The sequence below is a fragment of the Rousettus aegyptiacus genome, unplaced genomic scaffold, assembly GCF_014176215.1.
Source record: "Rousettus aegyptiacus isolate mRouAeg1 unplaced genomic scaffold, mRouAeg1.p scaffold_m13_p_7, whole genome shotgun sequence".
NCBI lineage: Eukaryota > Metazoa > Chordata > Mammalia > Chiroptera > Pteropodidae > Rousettus > Rousettus aegyptiacus.
This window is the reverse complement of record NW_023416310.1, coordinates 89,153,653-89,180,092: the sequence shown is the minus strand read 5'-3', so window position 1 is coordinate 89,180,092 and position 26,440 is coordinate 89,153,653. Positions and strand designations below refer to the sequence as shown.

The 26,440-nt window shown below is 44.3% G+C and overlaps 1 protein-coding gene across 2 annotated transcripts in view; it reads right to left on the bottom strand.

The window, feature by feature from the left end:
* The window catches only part of FAT2 (FAT atypical cadherin 2), a 70,631-nt gene that overhangs the window by 12,775 nt on the left and 31,416 nt on the right, over positions 1–26,440 (bottom strand). For both annotated transcript variants that reach the window (XM_016118750.2, XM_016118752.2), the window contains exons 6-19: positions 25,853–26,063; positions 24,047–24,186; positions 23,231–23,512; positions 21,957–22,167; positions 15,855–19,913; positions 14,161–14,357; positions 13,417–13,570; positions 11,240–11,473; positions 9,603–9,986; positions 6,989–7,203; positions 5,879–6,016; positions 5,118–5,261; positions 4,614–4,811; positions 581–1,391 (exon numbers count right to left, since the gene is read on the bottom strand). In XM_016118750.2, the coding sequence (XP_015974236.2) occupies positions 581–1,391; positions 4,614–4,811; positions 5,118–5,261; positions 5,879–6,016; positions 6,989–7,203; positions 9,603–9,986; positions 11,240–11,473; positions 13,417–13,570; positions 14,161–14,357; positions 15,855–19,913; positions 21,957–22,167; positions 23,231–23,512; positions 24,047–24,186; positions 25,853–26,063 (7,378 nt within the window). The remainder of the gene's footprint in view (positions 1–580; positions 1,392–4,613; positions 4,812–5,117; positions 5,262–5,878; positions 6,017–6,988; positions 7,204–9,602; positions 9,987–11,239; positions 11,474–13,416; positions 13,571–14,160; positions 14,358–15,854; positions 19,914–21,956; positions 22,168–23,230; positions 23,513–24,046; positions 24,187–25,852; positions 26,064–26,440) is intronic.

The following is a 26,440-nucleotide window of genomic DNA, read 5'->3' as shown; positions in this document are numbered from 1 at the left end:
TTATTTTATGGGTGAGAAACTAAAACCCAGAGGATTTTAATAACCCGCCCATGGTTACATAGCTTGTAAGTGGTAGAGCTGGGGTTTAAACCTGAGCTGTCTAGTCTAAACATTAGAGTTATAACCATCAGGTTAGAGTCAAAATAGTGGAGTATTAATACTACTTGTTTATTGACCACTTTCTATATCAGGCACTTTCCTAAGCAAGCACTGGATATTTAATACTCATTTAATCCCTACAACAGTCCGAAGGAACAGAGAGGTTAAATAATTTTCCTAAGGTCATGTGACTAGCAAGTGGTAGAGCTGAGATTTGAACCCAGGCAGCTATTAGCCGTGATACTAAACTGCCTCTTGTATTTTCCCCATTATTTTCAAAATTCCAAAAAGTAGCAGGAATAGAGTCCTATCCTGTGACTAGATTTTGTGAGGCCACACCTGCCGCATGGTGGTCCCTGGCCATTAGCCCTGTTAAAACGTCCCTCTGACTACCCCACAGAGCCTCCCTGGAGCTCCATCCCCACAGTCTGGCTGGCCACGCCTTCAGTGCTGGTTGTCCTAGGGAAGGCTCATTGCTCACCATTGCAGGAGCAGTTCCTCTCCAGGCGGTGCCGCGGAGTTAGGATGCTGAGCCTGGCTGTGCTGTACGTGGGCCCAACCCTGGAGCCCAGGTGCACTGTCTCTTGGCAGATTTGACCCTGGCAGGTTGGCCCCTGGCAAGGCACCACAGGCATGGCTGACCTCATCTGAATTCCCAGCGAGTGCTCCATCTCCTTGGCTGAGCGAGTGATGATGGTTGCCAGCTCCTGCAGCTTGTGGAAAGTCCCAGAATGCCCCTCAAAGACCAAGAGCACGTCCACCCCAGCCATGGCCTCTGCAGGCTGAAGGCTGGCCAGGTGGATATTGGCTCGTTTGATGTCCAGCTTGTTGCTGAGGAACCTCTGCAAGTTCCTCCAGTGGTCACTCACCAGCTCCTCCGGGGTGAGCTGGTGGAAGCCCATCAACATGCTCTGCTGCAGAGCCTCCTGCCCCACGTGCCACACATGGACATGGACCCCAGCAGTGGTGGTGAAGGTCCCATCGTTGACTGTGACGTTGAACGCGTAGCGGCCACAAGGCAAGCCCTGGACAGCAATAATCTTGCCATCGGAAGCGCCCACTGAGAAGTGCCTGCCCAGTGTCTCCTCTCCTGCCAGGCTGTAGGTCAGCGAGTCCTGCGGGTCTCGGTCTGTAGCGTGGATTTTGCCCACCATGCCACCCTGGAACTCCTCCTCCCCGATGGTGATGAAGATCTCCAGTGGGAGGGCAGACGGCGGGTAGTGGCTCTGCTCCGTGACATGGACTCTGACCGCTGTGGAAGATGAGAGGGGAGGAATGCCGCTGTCTGACACCTATGGGCACAATAAGCACTGCATTACCATGGGAATGAGCTGTCTGCAGCCCAGGTGAGGCCGGGTCTCCTTGGGGAGCCACCGCTCACTGCTTGAGGGCAGGCTCAACATGTTACCACATTTGAAAGAGAAAATATTCACTCCAAAAGCACTCAAGGTTTTGAGGAGGGTGGTACATTTCGTACCACATGGTAAAACTTAACTCCATTTCCTCATTCCACATCTCTGAGCCTTTCCCTAAATCCCTCCAGCCACACAATTGGGCCTCCTTCCCCTGGAACTTCTCTCATTTTCTTTTTTCTTAAGTGAGTCATCGAATGTCTCTTATCAAGTCCAGTGCGTGTGGTCCTACATGATACCTGTCAATCTTCGGGCCTTCCTTTTGCCCTGTGATTGGGCTCAGGGTGGGGGTGGGAATGTCTTCTTCAGCTCAGCCAACAAATATTTATTGAGCGCCTTCTACAGCCAGGCTCTCTACTATGATCAGGAGAAAAGAGACAATATATATGTTGCTAAATAAACCAGAGAATGTCAGACTTGGATACAGTGCTATGGAGGAGATAATGGGAACGATGTGACAGAGAGATCTGAAGAGTGACAGACCTAACTTAGATCAGGTGGGAAGGGAGTCTCTGAGGAGAAAACACATGAGCTGAGTCCTGAGGGATGAGAAGAGGTGAGGACAAGAGGTCACTAACAAGGAACAGCCTTTGGGTGGCGAAGAATGTGATGTGCTCAACAAAACAGGAAGGGGACACTGTTTTCTGGAGGAGTGGGCAGAGTAAAGGACCAGAGGTGAGGGAGAGGAAAGGAAGGACCCCATCACTGATGGGCCGAGGAGCAGAAGGTTGCATTTTATATCAGAGCCACAAAAAGCCGTTGAAGGTTTTGAGCAAAGCAGTGGCATGACCTCATTTAAGCAGAGAGAAGACTGTAATTTAAAAATTTGTTTTTCTTTCACGTTTTACCAACCTGTCCCTGCAAATTTCTGCCTAGACTTAGCAAAGACAAAGCTTTTCTTATTCTCCTCAGTGACACTGTCACTTCCTCAGCTGTCAACAAAAGTCTCCACGATTTTCCTGACAGTAATATCTTGTTCATGTGTATCCCAACGCTTTGGGTGGGTGAGCAAGTTGTAAAATTACACCTACTACTGGGAATTGTGCATAACACTAGTGAACTATCAATAGCAACAACAATAATTAATACTACTACTAAGTATAATTATAACTAACGTTACTGAGTACTAACTGTGTACTCTAATGCATGATCATAGTTTGTCCTTCTTATGAAATAGGTACCATGAAGTCCCCCATTTAACGTGCCCAAGGTCATTCGGCAGAATCTGAACTCCTACCTGTGTCCAGAGCCTATTTCTTTGCTGGCTTATACTACCTCCTAGTGAACAGAAATGGAAATGCAGGATAAATGAAAGAAATGGTAATGATGCCGATAGTCACTGATTGTCTGGGACAGGATACAGAGGTCAGAAAGCTGTTTTCTCTCATCTCTCCCTAGGCAATCACATCCATTCCCTTGGCTTGAGGACCCTCTACATTAACCCACACCTGTTCCCCAGTCCGCAAACTCTCACTCCCAACTACCTAGTACACACCTCCACTTAGATGTCTCATGGACACCAGAAAGGTAACACGTGCAAAACAGAGCCTTCCTTTTATCCCATAGACCTGTCCTTCTCCCACCCCACAGACTTTCCAGTCTCATAAATGGCTCAGCTACCTAGTCTTCACTGGTGCCAGGAACCTGGGAATCATCCCTGATTTTCTTTCCTGTCTCTCACCATATCCAACCCATCACTGACTCGTGTTTATTTCCATGTAAAACTTGTTCCCAAATCTGTCTACTTCTTGTATCATTTCCATCACCTGAAGGTCTCAGCACAACTATCCCAGTTTAGATGACTTCTCATGGTTATCCCTCAACTCCTCTTGCCCCATTCATTCATACTCTCTAGAGCTTCAAAAAGGAGCCCCCCGAAACACAAGAAGGGTCACGTCCCTTCAACCATTCCTCATTGCACTTAGATTAGAATCTAAAAGTATTACCAGCCTTATAATCAGGATGACTATACTTAGTTTCCCCAGGACAGTCTTGATTTTCATCTGTGTGGATCAGTTATCACCAATTAACTATTTTTAGTTCCTCTCTCACTCTCAAGAGCATCACAGTTTGGACCTCAAATAAGATGGTCACCCAAGCTATGAGGCCTCCATGATCTGCCCAGCCCATCTCTTCAGCGTTATTCCCACCATTGCTCACTATGCTCTGACCATGTTGGCCACATCTCAGGTCACTTCAAGCTCTTTCCCAACTCTGAACTTTGGCTCATCTTGTTCTTCCTTGCCTGTGACACTCTCCTACCCATTTTTCTCATGGCTGGCTCCTCAGATCTCAGCTCAGAATATCGCCTCTTCATGAGGACTGCCACCTCTGAATATGTATCTCTCCTCTTTTTATCTGTTTATTGTTTATCTCCATAACTAGAATAAAAAGCCCATATATATCCCTCTGCTATATTACTAGAAGCTAGCATAGGGCTTAGTATATGATAGGTGCTCAACAATCTGTTGAAAGGCTGAATGAATGACTGACTAGCTGGCTGGCTAAATAGATGAATACATCATCCTGAGCCCAGAGAAGTTCACAGAATAGCAGGGTTCCCTAGACTTGAGATTTAGGAAAAGGATTTGGGGGGAATGAAAGAAGAAGAAATGTTTGTCCACCATCTTGGCCACTTTCATTGGGCAATTCTCATACAACTTGTAAGCGTACCACTGCAATCCCCTACACACACACACACACACACACACACACACACACACACACGTTCTCTCATTTGACCCCACACCAATTCTCTAGGGTAGGTCTTTAACAAGGCCTGAGGTTAATGAAGCTATTCTGACCAGATTGAGGAGTTAGAGCCAGGGTGAAGAATTAAGAGCAGGGAAGGTATGAAGAGCAACCCATCTTTGCCAGTCCTTTAATCCCAATGTGCCTCAGTTATCACATCTGTAAAGTGGGGGTGTTTACTGTACCTACCCAAAAGCATGTTGTAAGAATTTAATGCAGTGATGCATGTTGATCACTTAGCCTAGTGCCTGACACATAGTGAAAGCTCTAATAATAGATGCACTAGTAGTGATTTTGCCCACACATTTACTGTCCCCATGGTCACCACCAGTGGCCCAACACAGTTCTCACCTCAATCTGAAGTTGATACCATTCCCGGACTCTCTTGCTCAGGCCCACTGTGGTCACCAGCCATCCATCTGGGGTCACGCGGAAGGCAGAGCCATCATTCCCCTTGGTGATTTGAAATGAGTAAGGAGGACCATTCTCTGGGGAGTCTGGGTCATTCAGGATCAGCTGCAGGACTTTGCTGCCAATGGGGGCGTTCTCCTGAGACCAAGAGTGACAGGAAATCACAGAGCAAAATGAGTCCCGGTTCTTCCTATCACATCTTTTTGGGCCCCCTTCTCTGGGATGAGTCCTTTGCACTCTGGCCACTACCAGGTCATGCCTTCACCTTGAGCTGTCATTCATTCATTCTGTCTGCCTGTGAGTTAGTTGTTGACTTTGTCAATCTAATTGAGTGCAAGATCACAGCCACTGTTCAGGTGGACGAATACAAGTGATGAGCACCCTCCACGAGGAAAGAAATGAATGAAGGGTGGGTTTATGATACCTTTGGAAGCTCAAGCGTACCTGGACAGAGGTGCTGTAGTTGAGCTGGAAGAATCTCGGTGGGTTATCATTGACGTCAACCACTTGGATAGCGATGTCTATGTCCTCATGGAGTGGGGGCCGCCCACTATCTGTGGCTCGGAGCCTCAGAGAATAGCTAGAAATCTATATAGCAAGATGTCCAGTGGAGAGTTAGCAACAAGACCCCTCAATTCTGTATTCTAGCTCATCACTAATGTTTTCAGAAAAATAAGATGGAGACACTTCCCTATGCCCACCCCCATTGCCCAACCATAGCATTTTAGGGCCCAGGTTCTGGAGTCAAGCAGAAATAGGTTTGATTTCCAGTTCAGCCATTTACTAACTGAGAGACCATGGGAAAGTGACTAAACTTTTGTGAGGGTGATATCAGGACCTACCTCTTAGGATTATTTTAAGGACAAATGGCACAATGTATGCAAAGCACTTAGCAAAGCACTTAAGAATGTTCCTGGCACAGAGCAGGTGCTCAATAAATAACTTGTTATAATGATCTAGTGATCCCTAGTCAGTAGTGAGAAGCTGGCCTGAGCTCCTTAGGGAAGGTTAAGGATTACTCGCCCTCTCTCCTGCCTTTGGCCTAGTAGGACACAGAGATCCCACAGAGAAGACAAGTAGGAGACACTAAGAGCAGGTCTGGAAGTGTCAGCATGGGATGTTGACCTCGATTTATCCTCTGGACCTGCAGTGGGGCTCTCTTCTGCTCTGAAGAGTTCAGATTGTGGTCCACCCGCATGACTCACCTGTTCCCAATCTAGGGCCTTGGCCACCTGTAGCTCTCCCTTCTTGGGGTGGATGTCAAAGTACCCGAGCTGGTTTCCTCCCACCAGACTGTAGGTGATGGCACTATTTAGGGGTCCATCTTCATCAGTAGCTGACACCTGCAGTAGAAGTGGGCGATGATTGTGAATGGGGAAGCAGGAGGGGCCAGAAAGGAATCTTGGCCCGTGGGAGTGTAAGGGGCACAGATATGTCCCTGCCACAATGACTGTGGAGTCCTTCTTGCCAAAGGAATCTCCTAATTCACATCCTAGTATGAATTTCAATATGTCATGGTTCACTCATTTATCCATTCATTAATTCATTTACTCATTGACTCATACTGACAGGGTGCTAGGTCCTGTGCTAGGAGGTGAGGAATGTGGCAAAATGAATATGCCCACAGGAAACTTAGTGTCTAATTTTATGGATACTTCTCATCTGGGGGCAAAGTATGATCAGCTTTATGAGAGCATAGGAAATGCAGTGATAAATTCCAGCTGGGGAGATTAAAAAGGATTCATGAAGCCTTGAAAGAAAAGGAGGGCTTCTGGGAGTGGAGCCCCTGTTCCAGGCAGAGGAAACAGTATGAACTCAGAAGGGTGAAAGTACAGAGGACGTCTGGGGAAAGGCACAGCTTCCTTTGTGGTTGGAGCTTTGGGAGCATGTAGGGAATGGAAGGGGATAAGACTGGAAGGCAGAGTGAAGATGGGCATACAGAGTTTCCCTCCGTGCAGTTGGGAGCAATTACATGTTTCAATGCAAAGAGGTGTTATTTGGTGTCTCCTCCCCTCCCACACTGACACTCCATGTCATGCATTGTGACCAGGCTCTTCCCAGGCTTTGGAGCCTCTAGCGGTTTTCTGGAGCCTCTCCCATGCCCCATTCTGTCAGTACTTGATCTAGATCTTATCAAACATGTCCCTGATACATTTCGTCATGAGAGATAGTTTGGCCAAGTGGCTACAAGTCAGAGTCAAGTCTATACTGTAGTTATTGATAAACTAATCAGTGCTCATAGATAACTGAAGGAAGAGGAGATAAGAATCCACCCGAGTCCGTGCCCCCAAAAGGACAAAATTGCAGATCCTTACTGTGAGCACGACATCACCGACGATGGCATTCTCCAAGACCCTCACACTGTACAGATCCTTGGGGAATCTGGGCCGGTGTTCGTTGGTGTCAGTGATGTTGACCACAATTGTGGTCATGTCACTGAGGGAGGAAGAGCCCTTCCGGCTGCATTCAATGGACAGGAAGTACTTGGGGCTTGTCTCAAAGTCCAGGCTCCTGTTGACGTACAAAATCCCTAAAGAAACAAGAAGTAATGGGAGCATTGAGGCAGTTGGGGCCACAAAGGCAAAGGGCTGAGGGGTCTTGAGACAAAACCCAGGAGAGGCAGGTCAATAGGGTTGGGGGAGACAGAACTCCTCCATCATCTCCTCCATCATCTCCTCCATCATCTCCTCCATCATCTCCTCCATCATCTTCTCTTTCATCTCCCTCTTTATTTACCCTTTTCCATTACTTCTTCTCCCCCTCCATCTCCTTTCATTTCCCTAATTATTCTCAACAGCAGTATTTCCCTCATTTATTTTTGTAATATTTTATTAAAATCTCATTTAAATCTATAACATTAAATCTATCTCACGTAGATCTATAATAACTATATGGAACAGAAAAAAGTGATCCCCATTTTGGAGGTGAGTCACCTGATGCTCCCAATAGCTAAGTGACCTGCCCAAGCTCATTCAGCTAGTGAAAGACAGATGTTAGATTATGGTCTTATAATACTCAAAGTTGTTCAACAAATTGTTAGAATGTAGATTTATTATTCTTAAAACTGGAAAAGAAAATACCAAAAGTTTTTCCTGCTCTTCCTGGATAACCAGCTAGTTAATGATAGGAAACCCTTCTTTATAAAAGAATTCCACAATGGAATATTACTCAGCCATAAGAAGAGATGAAATACTGCCATTTGCAACAACATGGATGAACCTTGAAATAATCATACTAAGCAAAATAAGCCAGACAGAAAAAGTTGAAAATTACATGACATCACTTATATGTGAGATATAAACCTAAAAGCAACAAATGAATAGGACAAACAGAGACTCATGGACATGGACAATGGAGTAGTGGTTACCAGAGGGGGAGGGAGGAGGAAAAATAAACAAATAAAATTGACTACTATTACAAAAAAAATTTTTTTAAGTCTTAAAAAAAAGAATTCCAGTTAGTAGGAATGATAGGAACAGAAAATCACCATTTTGCAGCTCCAAATGAAATAATATATCTATAAAATAATCATCAAAGGCTGCTAAAACCATTAGAAGAAGAACCGATGAAGAACTTCATATGGGATAAATCAGGCTGACAACTCTGAGCCCACTGACCATCGTGACCTCAGAAAAAGAATCAGACAGCCTCCCAACATAGTGCAAAGGACAGCCCAGCATTGTCTACAAAGCATTGTGCCAAAAATTGAGCTTGAACTTGATGAAGGTTTTTGATCCAAATGTCACTTATAGGGAGGGGCTAGAGGGATATGTTACATGACATCATAAAGATGCAGCTAGCCAATCCGAAATTTAAAAAATCTTCCTGACACACGACCCAGGTTTTTCATGAAATAAATGGCAGGGGGAATAAACATTAGAGATTAAGAGACTTCAGATGTTGCGTATAAACCAAATGCAATATGTAAACATTTGGGGGATGTCGACAAACCACTTTCTAAAGGACATTTATAAAATAATCTGAAAAATTATCTGGCTAGGTATTAGACAATATTAAGGGATTATTATCTTTTAGGTGTGATAATGGCATTGTGGTTATGTTTGCAAAAGGATTCCTTATCATTTAGAAATACACTCTGAAGTATTTATAAACAGAACGATATGATGTCTGGTATTTGCTTTAAAATAACTCAGCAATGCGGGGATGTGAGATATGACAGGTAAAGATGAAACCACTCTGGTCTGTCTTGATAATTCCTGCTGCTGGGTGATAGGAACAGGTAGTTTCTATTGTTCCATTTTTTAATATGTTTAACTTCTTCATAATATAAACTTTAAAAAAATATTGCTCAACCATAAGGTGGCGACTTTAGAGGGTAGAGAGCATGGGGATGTGGGGATGAGTCCACATGGGGCATGGCCTGACCTGGGGAGCTTCTGGGGCCTTTCCACGAGGTTCTGTGAGTCCGACTAGACCCTTCTGTTGCTAGGAGGAAAGGTGAGAGATGGCTTCCTAGCTCTCTTTCTCTCTCCATTAAAATAAGGGGAAATTCAGGAGTGCCAGGGTATTCGGTGGGGCACTAGGAGGGAAGCAGGCAGCCTGCCCTGGGCTGCTGAAGCCCCACATTCTAGTAAGTGCTGCTACCCGTGCAGCCAAGAAGGGTGGGTGGCTTCAGCGTCCTGGAGCTGGGGCTGAGCTGAGACTTGAAGCCGTAAACTGTGGCAGGAGAGTGGGTTGCCGAGGGTCCTGGGTGGAGGTGTGGGGAAATGAGGGTGATTCCACATACGCTGTCCCCAGGGTGCAGAAGGAACCTGGTACTGGGCGAGATGCAGAGTGAAGAAAGGGCCAAAGGAGGATGGCCACTGGGGGCTTCGAGGGGCAAAAATGCTGTGTGTGAGGAATCCAAAAGTCCCGCGAGACCCCGCATGCGCATGTGCCCAGGGGCTGCCTCAGGGCTGGCTCTCTCACCTGTGCGGGCATCCAGGCGGAACCTTCGCTGCTCATTCCCACTGACCATGCGGTAGCCGGTCTTCTCGGCACCCGGGCGAGTGAGGGTGGCCAGCTGCAGCACCTCTGTGCCAAGTGGAGTGTCCTCCGGCACCTGCACACTGTGCTCGGTGTTCAGAAACACAGGCAGGTAGTCTTCGAGGCCCACCACAGAGACCGTGACGGTGCCCAGTGTGGACAGCGGGGTCGGCGTGCCCAAGTCAGAGGCACGGACAGTGAGCAGCAGTGCTGCCTGTGGCCTGACCCGCAGCGGCTTCTCCAGCCGGATCACGCCTGTGGTGGCCTCTATGGAAAAGTGGCCTTCCGCAGAGTCAGTCAGAGAGTAAACCACCTGAGCATTGCTGCCTGCGGGAAGAGCGAGGTCGTTCGAAGGGTTAATGGTAAACTGGTGCAAGGTCAAGGGATGTGTCCTAGAAGGGAGGTGGGATTGAAAACATGAAATTGAAGCCACTAGGGTTCCTCCACCCCAGGAGGGAAGGTTGGGGCTGGAGCAGATAGTCACCACTTCCCAGTCTTGGAAGGGCTGTCATGGGTCAAGGTCTAGGAGATCTGTGTGGCTGTGGAAGGTAGGACCTGGACTGATGGTTCTCAGCAACAAACAGATAGCAGTTGATAATTACCTGAGGTTCCATGAAAGGAAGGGCTGCCCAGGAAGTAGGGAGCTTCCTGTCCCTAGAGGTGAGCAAGCTCTGGCTTACTGAGCATTTACAGGGCCTTGTAGCCATTAGATGCATTTGCACTGACTCTTTGTCCTCCCTAGAACCCCTGCAGCCCTCCAAAATCTCTCACCTCTTCACCGACAAGCTAAAGCTCACTTCCTCTAGGAAGTGTTAAATTTTCTTTGCTGGTGTCAGAGCAGGGTATTTTGATCTCACTTTTATCATCATTGTAATCATTGTCATATCCTACATTGATCTAGCTATTTTGACCTGAGGGCATTTTTTTACCCTACCTCAATTATAAAATTTGAATCAAGAAAATTGGACACACACACATATACAGACATATGTACATGTCATATATGTGTGTGTATGTGTGTATATAAACCACAATAAAACACTTAATGATGGCAGAAGATATCATTGTACAATATAGAACAAATACCCCTGAATGAATCAAATTTGCTTTGTAAATTTTCAAAGAAAAGAATTAACCCTAATAAAAATGATATCATTAAGGTTAAAATGTAAAAAATTGAAAATGATTCCACTTCATTGTATAGAAAATTGATCAAGGAATTTAAAAAGACTTAATGGAGTACATGCCCAAAATTCCTTTCTTGTGGCAAATTAATCGGTTGAATATTTCTGATTGTTGTATTTCAGATTAAATGTTTGTATTCAAAATGTCCTTGGGGTTAAAAGATAAGACAGGTTTGAAAGGGCTCTAGGTATAAGTGGCAGTGAGAAACAATGAGGGTGAAGTGCCCTGTCTCGGCCTCAAAAGATTGCCAAAATCTTTTGTCGCATAGCACTTAGGTATGGAGTTTGTGGACAAACATTTTTTACTCTTAAGTGTCCACAGACTTACCAGTCCCAGAGCCAAACCCTTGCCCAAGGTGACTCTGTGAGCAAATGGCTTCCAATCCTTATTCTCACCTTGATCAGGATCCCGAGCCAATACCACGGCCACGGGGGTCTTCACTGTTGTGTTGTCAAAGACAGCCACAGCACAGTGACTGGGGAAGAACCTGGGGGCGTTGTCATTCACATCCTCCACGTGGAGGGTCACATCTGCCTGACAAGATTGGCCCCCTCCATCCGTTGCCTTGGCAACAAGGCTGTAGCTATCCTTCTTCTCTCGGTCTAGGGCTGTGAGTGTAGTCAGCTCCCCTGGCCAGAGAAATGACAACAGGTAAGCTTTTTCTGGGCGACGTGATCCCAGCACATACTTTCTAGATATCAGTGTGAGACAAAGCCAGCCACGCAGAGTTTTGTCCCAGAGAAAAGAAGTCAGCCCTGCATATGTGTGGTTAGGGAAGAAGCTCAACCTCTATCCCTTGCACCTGCTCACTTCTCTAATTCTCCTAAACTCACTCCAGCACCCCATCATCAACCTGAGATCCACGCCAACAAAGTACAAAGAGGCACAACATTTTCAAAGAACATTTAGGCAATTTCTAACAACACATAAAATATATTTATCCTTTGGCCCACAATTCTAGGAATACATCCTGTAGAATAATCAACCCAATAGATATTCTCTGCAGCATCGTTTATAATAGCACCATATTGAAAACATCATCTATGTTTTTCGAAGAAGGACTGGTTAAATATATATTATTTTAGCCATACAGTAAAATACCCTGCAACCAAGAAGGAATTATGATAGAGCTTTATGCATTACCTTGCTAATTTATCTAAGATATTGATATGTGATATAGAGATTTGGAGCTGTGTGGAAAATAAGTCAGAAAGAATATATACCAAGAGTGCTTATCTTTGGGCTGCTTATTTTTCAGACTTTCCAATTTCTGCATAATTTGCACCTACATTGTTTGAATTTTTGCACAATGAGCATTTATCATGTTCATATTTAGAGAAACCACCCATTTTTAAAGGCCCCACTGGTCACCCTGCAGCTGAACAAATAACAGCAGAGAGCGATCAAGTAACCCACCTGGGATGACTCAGCATGCCCACACTGGGGTCAGGAAGGACAATGTTATCTTCTGTCTATCCAGACAGCTTCCTGGGACACTACTCTCACTTGCCACCTCCCTGCTCAGGAATCTCCAAGGCTACTGGTTCCGAGCCAAGTGTTGGTAGCTGGCCCTCCATGCCCAGGGCCTTCTGTGCTGTCCATCCCCACGCCCTCCCCTACAGGATCAGGACAGGGATCCCATCTCTGCGGGCTGTTCTTCCAAAGGGAGCAGACCCACCCTGCCTTCTCCACCAGACTGTCACAGCCCAACCTCTCCCCGGTATTCGTGGTCTGTCCTGCAGGGCTGTCTGCTTCCTGCTTTCTGCTTTGTCCCTTAACTAATGAAAATGACAATGGCAACCACATCTATCGAACTCTTATTATGTGCCAGACGAGGGCTAGGGTTCCACAAGCTTTATCTCCAATATTTATAATAATACTGTGAAGTTTTATCCCAGTCTGCAGAATATGCATCTTGAGATTTTATCTTTGACCTTGATGCTCACCTGCCTAAATTTGTCAAAGGCTCTAAACGTGGGATTAGGTGCCCCTATCCTGAGGGTCTCATCCTTTGTCCTCTCTCCTTTTCTGTGCATCAGTTTTTGGCCTTCCATCAGGTCCTGATGTGCACACTCTTTTCCAAAACAAGGTCCTTGTATAAATTCTCCTGCCTCGAATATTTATTCCTATTACTTACTACTCCTTTATCTACCCTGGCTAACTCCTATATGTCCTCAAGCCTCACATAGAATGTCTTTATTCAGAGAGGTTTTACTTAATCCCACTCCTATCCCTAAATCAAATTCTTCCATAAAAACTCCTCTTAAACGTCTGCATTTTTTCTTAACTCAGTACATTTAAACCACTGTTTCAATGACTGCATTTCCTACTAGATTATAAAGGCCAATCTTGTCTTATTAGCATATTGATTATGTCCCCAGCATCTAGTGCAATGCTTAGCACATAGCGCCAATATATGTTTGCTGAGTGGATGGATGGATGGATGGATGGATGGATGGATGGATAGATAAGTGAATTCCTGTTTCTTCCCCTAAGGAACCTATCATAGTACTGGGCACTTGGTATTCAGTGAATAAGGTCTTGGCTCAATCCTGCAGCTCAGGAAACCCACCTGTATGCGGATCTAGTTTAAATTCATCTGCTCCAGGGCCGTGCAGGGAATACGTAATCTGAGCATTGGTATCAGAGTCCAGGTCTGTTGCAGAAACTTTCAAAATGAAGTGTCCTGGAGCTATATCTTCACTAACTTTGCCGGTATAGAGAAGCTGAAGATGGAAGACAAAGAAGAGGGAAATTGAGGGAGTTACACTTAGGTCTAGAGAGAGGCAACGTGACAGAAGGAGACAGAAACAGAGAGAGAGAGAGAGAGAGAGAGAGAGAGAGAGAGAGAGAGAGAGAGAGAGAGAGAGAGAGAGAGATTGGAGAGGAAAGATGGACACACACACATGGGGGCAGGTCTCTGTGGATATATTTGGTAATGATCCACGCTAACAAGCTGAACCATGCAGTGGAGGGGGTTTCCCATTGGGCATGGCAGACTGTGTTTGGAGAATGAAAGAGTTAATTTACTTCTGGGTATGTTTTACAGAGAAATGGGCCTTTGTAGGAGTTTTAGGGGAGAGGTATGAACCATAGGTCCTAAAGAGCTTGGTGACATCCCTAGGGGGAGGTCAAAGAATTACCTAGAATGACCTTGCCCAAGGCACTAGTCCAAGGCCAGCTGGGAAGAAGCAAGGGCAGGTGTGGTCAGTAATGGCCAGCCTAAGAGTTGGTCCCCTGAGTCCTTCTCCTTCTTCTTGCCCTTAGCTCCAGCTTCCTTGCTTCCACTCCCACCCACCCCTCACCAGACTCTCACCTGTGAGCACTGAGGGCTGTTATCATTGATGTCCAGGACGAAGATCTCCACAATGACTGCAGCCTGAAACTTGCCATCTGAAGCTGTGATTCTGAGCAAGTACTTGGCCATGTCCTCACGGTCCAGGGTCTTCCTCGAGAAAATTCTCCATTCATCTCCAACTTGGCTGATGCCAAACTGGCCCAAGGGGTCTCCCTCTAAAAATGTGAAACAAAGATTCCAGAAGCCGAGCAACAGGAATGAACCAGGTCTTGTGCCACAAGTGGCAGCTCACCTGACACTTCTGGGATTGCTGGGAAAAACAAAATTTTCCTCCCTTGACTAGGGACCCACAGCTCTACACTGAGTCAGTTATTTGGTATTGTGAAGCACAGCCATGTCCTGCTGTTAAATCACATCATCACTGCAAGAAGCACCGCTCCAAAATATGTGGCTGAGGGACAGGTTTCTTATTTTTTGTGCGTTGGAAGAATTTGGAGGAAGTTAAAGGGAAGCAAATTTTAATTCTATACAAGAACTTTTTAGTATCTGTTCAACAATGGAGGGGTGGAAAGTGATCAACAACACTAAACTCTCTGAGGTCTTAGTTTACAATTGAGGACACAGAGTAAGTGGAGAGTCAGATGATCAGCAGGTTTGCTTCTGCGTCATCTTTCCTTGACTCCAGTCACTGGTAGGGGAGATGGATTTCTGAGATTCCAAGATTCCACAGTTCCAAGATTCAGCTATTCTAAGAGTAGATGATACATTGACATTATTTTATTATTCAGAGATTTTAAGACTTTTGTATTTTTAACAGTCTGGTATTATAAGATGATGAGATTCTATTTCCCTAAAACTCCATATTTCAAACAGCTCTGATCCAGGATCTGACTTCAGGATTCTATGATTCTTAGTTGGAACTTCAGATTGATTAACTCTCCTGTAGACAGATGTGATAGGTAGAGGAACCATGTCTATGGGAATGGGATGACATGGCACCTTGAAGACAGGGGAAGGAACACTGAGAATCAAATACTCTTTTTGCCATTGGTTGGCTGTTTCAGCTATTGGACAGGAATTGGGGTAATTCAGGTTTGCAATAGGTATCCACTGAAGAAAGCAGATGGCAGAATGTGATTTTAATCCCAGCCCTGACATAAGCTTGCCGTGTGAGTTTCTCCCTCTATCTGGGTTTTGGTTCTCACGTGTGTGAAATGAGGGGATTGGGCTGGAATCATATCTAAGGAGATGTTTTCAGTCTAACACTTAGGTTCTGTGATTGACGAAAAAGCATTTTCTACCACCTACAACTTGCTCTAGGTAAAATACTACTCTAAAGGGCAGTCACTTAACAGAGCTTTCATGGATCACATAACCGTTGATGCAGCCTTCTGCATCTCCCAGAAGCTGAGAACGGTTACAATATCTCCCTTATATTCTGTCCACTCCACCTGAAGTCATAAGAGATCCTCTTTACAAAACTACAGGGAGCTCTCAAAACTTTTTCTAGTTAGATTTTACTGGTATTCCTGTCGGGTGAATGAGAACAGGCATGCCAAGTCTATAAATGGAGCAGTTGAGGTTCTGGGAAGTTCAGTGATTTACCTAAGGTCACACTGTTAATAAGTGGCAGAGCCAGGCCTTAAACCCATGTCTTACTGAATGCCTTTCAATGTACCCCAATGCCTCCATTCTGAGACAGATATCCTTACCTGTAATGTAGCAGGTGACCTGTCTGTTCTGCTCAGATATATCAGCATCATAGGTTTTGAGAATGGCCACAGGTTCACCAGGTTCACTGTTCTCAACCACAGATCCTCTGTAGTCTTCAGAAGCAAATTGGGGAGCATTGTCATTCTCGTCTGTAATGGAAACTTCTACCAGGACCTGAGAAGATAGCTGGATGGTCCGGCCATTGTCATAGGCCACTACATAAAAGTGGTAGGTCTGGCGGGTCTCACAGTCAAGTTCCTGGAGTGTAGTGATCCAGCCGGTCTCACTGTCAATGGCAAAGAGCTCATGGATATTGCTTTCAGGGTCCACTGGCAGCCTGTAACTCACTTGGCCATCATTTCCAGTGTCCTGGTCATTGGCAGTCACTTGTATGACTGAGGTCCCCACTGGCATATTCTCAGTGAGGACAGCCTTATATGGATCAGCCTCAAATATAGGCCTATTGTCATTGACATCCTTCACTTGGATGTTGACAGTCACCAAGGAAACCAAGTAAGTGTCGTTATGGGGGCAATGTGCCATCAAATCGATCTGGTACCATTTGGTGGACTCATAGTCCATGGCCTTCCTCACCTTTAGAGCCCCTGTGTTTTGGTCCAAGGAGAAGACACCATCCCTGTTGCTCTCTGGTGTGGTGCCCTTCACCAGACTATAGATGACTGGATCTTGAGCTGCCACTGCTTTAACAGAGCCAATTTCAGACCCTTCTGAAAGGTCCTCAGATACAGAGAAACTATACAGAGGTTCAGAAAATTTGGGCAAGGATACTTCGTTATCAACCACCTGAAGTCGTAACAGCACCAGAGAGTTCCAGTGAGGAGGCCCCCCATCTTGGGCTTTGATTTTTAAGTCAAAGGCTCGATTTTCTAATCCCACCAGGCTCTCTTTCACCTTGACAACACCAGTGGTTGGGTTGATTTCAATGATCTCTTCATCCAAGTCCTCGATCGAGTCCACTGAGTAGGTGACATCTGCATTTCGACCTTCATCTGCGTCATAGGCCAGCACCTGGATAACTGGGGAGTCTTTACTGACATTGGACTGGACGGACACTGTGTACTCAGAGGCTTTGAACTGTGGGGCATTGTCATTTTCATCTGTGAGGATGATCTTCACAGTGCAGAAGGCCACTCTTCCTCCTCCATCCTGAGCCATGACCTTAATAGCAATGACTCTTTCTGTTGAATTTTCCCGATCCAGTTTCTGTAGAGTGGTGATCTGGCCAAGGGGGTTTATGGAGAATTTCTCACCTGCTAGTTTATTGATGATGGTATACTCTACAGTACCATATGGACCACTGTCTTTGTCTATGGCTAGCAACTCAATCACCTTGGTTCCTACCTTTGCATTCTCTGCTAATTCTGCCTCATAAACATGCTGCTGGAACTCTGGGCTGTACTTGTTGGCGTTTGTAGTGTTGATATACACAGGCACAGTTGCTCGGAAGACCCCATCAGAAGCACCTACCCTCAAATTGTAAGAAGAGTCCAGGTGCCTTTTGCAAAGGTTCAGCATAGAAATTATTCCCGATGAACTGTTAATGGAGAAGTGCCGGTCCTGATTGCCAGAAAGAATCAGGTACTCTAGGTGTGGGGTGTCCTTGCTGTCGGGATCAAGAGCTTGGACTTTGAGAACTAGGTGTCCACAAGTTGCTAACTCACTGACATTGGCTTCATACTGAGGTTGCCTGAACTCTGGAGGGTTGTCATTGATGTCAGACACACCAACAACCACGAGAGTTTCACCAGTGAGTGGAGGGTCTCCTCTATCCATGGCCCTGACCTTCACATGAAAGTGCTGTTGGGCTTCATAATCCAGCTCTTGAACTGTGGACATCTCCCCTGTGCTCCCATTGATCTGGAAGAACTTGGAAACATCTGAGCCATCCTCTATGATCTGATAGGAGACATCACGGTTCTGCCCTGAGTCCTGGTCAGAAGCCAACAGTTGGATCACAGGAGTCTGAGCAGGCAAGCCTTCTGAGACTGATGTGGTGTAGACCAGTTGGGAGAAAGTGGGAGGATTATCATTGATGTCCTCCACCAGGACTTCCACTATGGCTACAGAAAATGACCCCAGAGCCGTGTCTGTGGCTCTGACTGTGAACACATGTTTGGTCTTAGACTCATAGTCCAAAGGGCCTGTTACTGTTAGAACACCAGTCTTAAAGTCAATGGTGAACAGCATCAAAGGCTCTTCCTCCACAATGTTGTAGATGAGACGGTGTCCTTCTGGACTCCGGGCCTGGGTGTGGAGAATTGGAGTATAGAGTGTGATATTTTCAGGCACTCTGACTTTATAATAAGGACTCTGAAACAGTGGGTTGGATTTATTTCTTACGATGACAAGTACCTCTTCCTCGGTCTGGAGGGATGGAGTTCCTCCATCCCGAGCAATGACTTTGAGGTGATACTTATTTAAAGCTTGATAATCAAAGGGTTTCTTTAGTGATATGTCCCCAAGATATGGGTCAATTCGAAAATATGTATAATCTTCTGCAAATGCATATGTGATAGCACCATTTACCCCCAAGTCTTGATCAGTGGCAGATACCTGAAAGAGGACATCCCCTGGCTCTGTGCCATCTTGGATGATTGTGTAATAAGGCAGATGCTTAAATTCAGGGTGATTGTCATTGACATCCTCAATAGACACTTTGACCAGAGCCTGAGCCACCCGCTGAGGGGTCCGATTGTCCCTCAATTCCACTGCCACCTCATGAGTGTCCTGCTGTTCTCGGTCAAATGCTACACCTCTTGTCTGCAACACACCTGCTGACTTGACCATACAAAACATATCTGTGCCATTTAAGAGGAAGAAGTAAAGAGTGTCATTCAAATGATTTCCCTGGACACCAAGAATCACCAATGCCTTTCTGTCCCGCAAATTCTCTTTCACTGATGCCCTGTAGACATCCTGGTTAAACTGTAAACTTGTGTTAAGAGCTTGTGTCAAAGAAATTTTTACCAGTGCAGTATCTTGGTACAGGCCATCAGAAGCCCTGATGGTGAGTTCCCGAGAGTGTCCCAAGAGAACAGGATTCAACACAGATATGCGACCATTGATGGGATGGATAGCAACAGCTTCATCAGCATTGCCTGTTTTGATGCTGTAATTGACTTCCGAGTCATCATCGCTGGCCCACACCTCGAGGAGATCCATACCCCTATGGATGGGCTTCACTACTGTTACTTCATATATTTGGTCTGAGAACCTGGGAGGAGAGTCATTTACATCTCTAATATAGATGATGACTTGGGCAGACCTGGGTGCAAATAAGATGGGGCTTCCTTGGTCATGGACGTAGATGCTGAATTGCAAAGAGGGCATGCTCTCGTAATCCATCTCTGATATGATGGATAGTGTTCCCATGCTGGGATCAATTTCGACATACTTCAAGGCCTCTTGGTCTAAAATTTTATAAACCAACAAGGAATTAGCTTCTTTGTCACTGTCAGAGGCACGAATCACAAAGGGGTTGTTTTTTTCATCCATGATCATGCTGTACAGTGGAGCTGCTTCACTAATTTGGCCCACAAAAGTCGACTTTAAGAACATGGGAGCATTGTCATTTTCGTCAATGATGTAAACAAGAACCATGACATCAGTAAATGCTCCCGCCATATTGCTGCCTCGGATTTTCAGCTGGTAAGATGAAATTTTCTCATAGTCCAAGTTCTTCTGGGTGGAAATGAGGCCCGAATACGAGTTCATGGAGAATACACCATCCTTGTTTCCCTCTCTTAACTCATAGGTGACTTCAGAGGAGCTTGTAGCTGAGACAAGGAGAATTGGGGAACCAATGGGGATTGATTCAGGAATCTCTACAAAGTACTCGGCCTTTGAAAAGATGGGGGCGCTGCTTTCTGAGGGGTAGACATGAATGATCACTGTAGCCAGGTCATGCCACCGTGGGGAGCCTTGATCTTCTGCCTTTACTGTCAGAGTATACCGGGCATGCTTTGCCTGATCAAGTTTCTGGGCTAGAGTGATGATGCCTAGGAGGGTATTTATGTTGAAGAAACCCTCGCTGTTCCCTGAAACAAAAGACAAGACAAACTGAAGTTCATCACATTCTCAAGAGGTACCAACTAGGCTTTCCGGATTAGTAAAGAAGCCATAACATTTGGACATGACAAAATTCACATCCCACACCACCCTGGATCTAGTTACGATATAGTGCATAGGGTAGATATATATTTTATAAAATTCCTTACATGGTGCACATAGTAGGTGCTCCATAAATGGAAGTTTCAATGATCACTAAGTCTTTGGGTCATAACGTGAAGCTACAAACCAAAGCTGCAGTCGGTGTTTGAAGCAAAGAAAGGAGACTTATACTTTATAGAAAAAGCACATTCCACCCTGTATTTCGGTGATGCCTTTTATAGGAAAAACTTTAGTTGCTGTATACAGAATTTTTAACCATCCTTTACATAACTTTTAATACCTTTGTTTGTATACTTGGAAGATGAAAATTATAAATATAGACTCATAAATTGTCGAAATTGGTAGAGACTTAAAAAACCAGCTTGTCTACTCCCCATGTAGTGTGGGAAAGTCCTCGTCAGGCTTGAGGAGTGAGTGGCAAGGAGTAAAGCGAGGAGGGACTGGATGGACCCAGATCTTGAGGGCTCCTGATCAAACACCATTTCCACCACACCTGAATTTCCTAAACTTCGGGCATTCCCACACTGCCTTTATAATTTTTTCTATATCCAGCCACTACCTATACTATTTTACATTATTACTTAAAGGTTATTTTCCTTTAAATTGGTTCCTTTTTAAATTTTGAAATATTTCAATAGGCAACCTTATATTGTTACTTGAAAAAGAAAATCATTATTGCTTGCCACAAATCAGAGGTAACCATAAAAACAAGTCAATGGAAAACATCATATTAAAATTTGGATAAAATCAGTGCTTGCTAAAGGGTCTGAGCCTGAGACCTTTTTTTCTCTTTAGTAAAACCAAAGAGTAGCAAGTGTTAGAAAAACTATGGCTGAGTGCCGTTTTTTACTTTATACTTTTCTGTGTTTTCTTTGTTTTAAAAATGAACATGTGTTAGTTCTATACACAGAAGAATATTTTAAAATAAATCTTATCTATAAAATAAAATTAGTACCTCCATCAATGGGGTTGTCAATGAGATAAAATGAGAAAAAAATGTTATTGCACTTCATAAATTACAAAAAGTAAGCAATTAATGGGTTATAATGTGTAGTATTGTTTTTCAGGGATAACAATTTGTTTTTTTTTTTCTTAAAAAAAAATATTTAAAAAGCTCTGATTTCCCGAAAGTATATGAGATACTTGTTTATTACCAAAGCAATAAACAAACATTATGCTCTATTAAGATAGAGAGCAAGTCATGTTCATCTTTGTCCTTCCATAGCATCCAGCTCTCTGCAGTATTTATTATTAAAGATAATAATTATTAAATATGAATTATCAAACATTAAAAATTAATGGGAAACTAGATATTAACACTTTGTTACATTAATTACCTATAATTAACACTTATCAATGATAGCAATAACCTCTGGCATTTGTATAATCTACAGTTTACAACATATATTAACATGCATTTTCTCTTTGAATCTTTTACAAAGACTTTCTGGCACAAGTAATGCTATCTCATTTTTAAGATGAAGAAAACTAAATAAGAGATACAAAATCATGATGTATTCTTAGCAGAAAATTAAAATTACTTCTAAAACTATTCCATACATCTTTTAAAGTATTTATAGGTCCCTTCTTTTATACAGGCACAAAGGTTACATTTGAAAATGTGGCATAAACTTCATAAGAATCCTCTATGTGTATCGTTTTTGATGGCTTTATATAATACACCTGTGAAGTCTCCCATAACACGAGCAGTCCCTTAATGTTGCTCTTATCATCTTAGGAATTGCATTAATTTAGATGATTATAATCCCAGGGAATGGCTCTAGGATGATAATTCACCAAAGTTTAGAGAGCTAAACCCTTGATTAACTTGCAAGTGTATGGCTTTGGTGCTCTTCCTTATTACCAAAGCCTCTGTCCTCATGTTCTGGACTCATAGCCAGGCCTCTCACCTTTCAGAAAGGAGTAGTGGACTTCAGCATTGGCTCCCCGGTCACTATCCATGGCTCGGACTTGGAGCAGCTCTGTGTCGAGGGCTGTGGTGTCAGGAATACTTGTCTCGTAGTGGAGCTGGGTAAAGCGGGGTGGGTGGAGGTTTCCATCCTCCACCTGAATGGACACCCACACAAAGTTCCTCTTGATGGGCATCTCCTGGTCTCTGACCTATGGGCCCAAAGGGGCAGTGGGGTGAGCAGCAGATGGAATGGGAAAGGCAGTGTTAGATTAAGGTCAATGAAATGCCAATGAGAAATATACCCAATTATAACTCTCTGTATTCCTTTAAATTTTGCTCTCATTTATGCTTTTTTTCTTTTAAAATAAGTTCATTAATTATTATTAGGCTTAGCTATTTTAATGTGTAATTCTATGTTGAGAGAAAAGAAGAAGTAAACAGAGAAATAGTATTTTCCAAATTAGCTCTCAGAGAATATTAGCTCTTAGGATGTTAACATAATACACAAGGAAGGGAAAAACATTCTATGATTAAGTAAATTTAGGCAGCGCTAAATTAAATGAAGTTAGTTTTATTTGCTGCAGGACTTCTTAGAGCCTTTAATATGTGTTAATGTGCCCAGAAGATGATAAATATGTAAGAACCCTGAGCCTTGAGTCAGGAAGCCTGAACTCTGATTCTGGTTCCTGCATGATTTTGAGTATATCTCTCTTCTTCTATGGACTTCAGGCGTAAGATAAGAGAAATGGATAGGATCAAGGTTTGGACTAGAGTGAAGCGAATGAGGCATGTAGGGCATAAATTTAAGGAGGAGGCGCTCACTCTCGGAGTTATTAAAGTTCAGGCACAAGACCCTGAGAAAGAGCCCTCCTTAAATTTTGTGCCCTGTGTAACTGGCTCCTCTGATCCTAATTGTTTGCTCTTGGTGGGATGGTCTCTGGGTCCCTCTCAGCTCTGACACTATGTGAATCCACATTGTGGTCATGCAGTCACAGAGCAGGGAGAGAACTGTTGGGAGATATTTGGAGCAAGTTCAAGGTTGCTGGAATTCTCTTGGCAGCTGTCCCATCTCTTTCTTCACTCCCAAGCATCCTTTATGGAAGGTACCTCTGGCAGGCTATGAAATGTCACAACTCATCTTATGGACTATTATTATGAGCATCAATACTCCTGGCCCATCAGGAGAAAGGGAACTTTCAGCATGCCTCCAAGCATCCACTTCCACACATTCACATGCAAGTACATCCTTACCTGATTTTTCAGTGAACTCACCATAACTGTCAGCATGTGCTGGGAGGGCCCTGAGCCCAGGTCCAATTTCCCCACAGTTACCAGAACACCACTGCTTGGGTCCAACTGGAAGAGGCTAGCACTTTCCGGGTCTTGGCTGCCATGTATGGTGTAGATGAGGCCCTTGCCTTTGTCTTCATCTGTGGCCTGGACTTGAAGGAGCTCAACCCCAGGTAGTGTGTCTTGGGGAACTCTGACCTCATAATGAGCTTCCAGAAACTGGGGCCGATGATGATTAATGTTGGCAATCATGAAGATATAGACCTAGGTAGGTGAGTGAGAGAGAAGGTAGACCATAAACTCCAGGGGGTCAAGGACCTTGTGTGTCTGGTTCTCCACCATATTATATGTGCCTAGCACAGTGCCTGATGCACAGTTCTCAACAAGTAAGTGTTGAATCAATGATAAAATTTTCAAAATTACAGGACTTTCAGATAGTATGCAATCAGAATTTTTGTTGAAAGACTTTTTTAAATAAAATTTTGTTTGAAACCGCAGTATATGAAACAGATAAAACTTTGACCGAAGCCAGAGTAGAAATCCAAAGCCCCCCTTGCCTGACCATCATTCTTCATCCCTGGAGTATTCTATCTTTAATTGAAAACTGCTAATTTAGACAAACTCCCTCATTATACAGAGATCCCCAGTGGGAACAAGAATTCTGTCAAGATTACAGAAGCAGAGAATGGATCAGATAAGACTGGGATGCAGAATCTTGATTCTAATTCAGCACTCATTCCAACCAAGGAGGCCTCCCATCCTCTTTCAGCTTGGGGTTCCCCAGCTGATGCCTCTAACCTGAGTGGCAATAGTATGAGATCCATCGGTCACCTCCACGGTCAGATTATAACTCAACTTCCTCCTCGTATCGAGAGGCTTGGCGATGACGATGCTGCCTGTGGTCTTCTCAATGTCAAAGTCCATGTCTTGGTCCCCACCTGCAGTGCGAGTTGGGGGGAAGCACACACAACCTCAGTGACTTAGCAGGAGCACAACGTGGGGTTTGGCTGGCAAATTTATGGGAGGTAGTAGTGGATGCTAATCTTGGTTGGAGGGTCTGTGAGCATTCAAGGAAGAACCTGAATCAGGGATTCTAAGACTGTTCGGAAATAGTATGATATCTGTGTGACAGGCTGAAATTTTATCTCCCAGGGGTTGCAAAAGCTGTAATTTATCTCGTTAAGTATTGTCAAATTATTATCGAGATTCAAGTGATGATACAGAAAAAGGTCAATTTATAAAGACTGAAAGTCCCAGAGGAAGACCACAATTAGCCACAAAATGCATTTTGCTACTAGAATTGAAACATGCAGAAGTAATAGCTGTCTTATTTTGTGGCTTATAGGCAGTTTGCATGGTCTAAAGGTGCCTATACACAGGGAAAAAAATGAGAATAACTCTACTCAACAAGAGGGCATTGATTTAATAAACTATAAGAATCCAAAATTTAGAATTATCTTACAGCTCTTTAAATGTCTACTAAACAGAGCTCTGTTTAGCAACATGGAAATATGTTCACATATATTTTTGAAAATTAGAAAACAATATTTTAATATGAGAGAGAGAGAGTGTGTGTGTGTATGTGAAAAAAAGTGACCAGAAGGAAACACATCTAAATTGTAACAGTGGATTAGCTTCTGATTAGTGGGAGTTTAGGTGATTTTTAGTCTCTTCTCTGCACTCATTTGTGTTTTCTAAATGTTTTTTAGAGTACGTGTATTAATTCTGTAGAAAAGAAAAAAAAGCCAAAGTGAAAAAGAGCAGTGAATCAGAACTATATGCAAATTTAGGAGGTTGAAAATTTAGGACGAATGCATATCCTATCTCTGAACCAGGCCGGAAAACTATAACAGGAATCCATGGTTCATGTGGTGCCAAAACTCTTAGATTAGAGATTCTTAACCTGGAAACCCTGACTGGATTTTAGAGAGTCTACGAAACACCTAAATTTGTATGTAAATTTATGTTTGTGTGTTTATGCGTGCAACTTTCTGGGAAGAGGGCCTAAATGTTCATTAATTCCCAGAGGAGTCTGTGCCCCACCCCCACCACCACCAGATGTTTTAACAAAATCTTGGTTTAGAGACAGAAAAGAGTTTCAGAGAGGGCCATCAGAGCTTGGAACCAAGTGTCTCCCACAATGAAAATGGATACCGTCCCCTGATTTTGAGGATAGAACCTGGAACTAAAAAATTAAGCATGGCACCAGGGTACAGCTGGCCTCAGGCTTGTGGTTAGTGAAGTCGGCTCACACTGATTTTCACATGGAAGCAGAAGAGGAAGCACAAAACTTGTACTTTCTCTTCTGAGTTCCCCTGGACCACCCTCTTAAATCTCCCAGGCATTTGGGATAACTGAAGTACTTTCTAACTCAGACCATGGAGGTTCCACCTGAGATGATAACCGGTTTGGAAGGAAAGTTTGGCAGAAGTGGTGCTTTTACCACTCGCTCCCGCAGAGAACCAGGGAAGAAGCAATCACCACTCATGGTCAAAAGAGGAGCTGCCAGGGAGCATGACCTTGGGAGGGCTCAGAAAGATCATACCATGAGGACTAGAGCTGGTCTATAAGGATGAGAGAGGCCGGTCCTCCTTGGGCCCTCACCTGAGATGTTGAACCAGAAGAGGCCGGGTCGGCCCTCGACACTGATGACCCCCACCATGTGGTTTACAGAGTCTGTTTCCATGACTGTAAAGCTGTAGTGGGGCTCGTCAAAGGCCATTGGGATGGAGGAGGGCCGGGGTTGGGGGATCCACTCGATGTGTAGACGGACACTGGCTGAGAGTGGTACCTGCCCACTGTCTGTTGCTTTGATCTGAAAAGAAGCCGAAACTGAAATTGAGGCTTTGTCTGTAGAGTTGGGTTCAAGAAACAAGAAGACCCAGGTGGCCAGCCCGGAAACAGGGTGCCATGTGACTGACTGAGCTGGCTTCCCGTTCACTCGTTCATTCATTAGACACACAGTTGAGGGCTTACTGTAAACAGGCACCGTGCTAGTTGCCATAGGCACAGTAGTAAACAAGACACGTAACCTGTGTTCAAGAACCTCATGAGCAGTGAAAATCTAATCAAAGTCACTTTTTAACTGAAGGCTTACAGTGTGTTAGTTTTTAAACCAGACTTTACATACCTGGCCCCTTTATCCTTCCCCATAACCATTAATATAATAAACTACAATTTATTGAGCTTTCA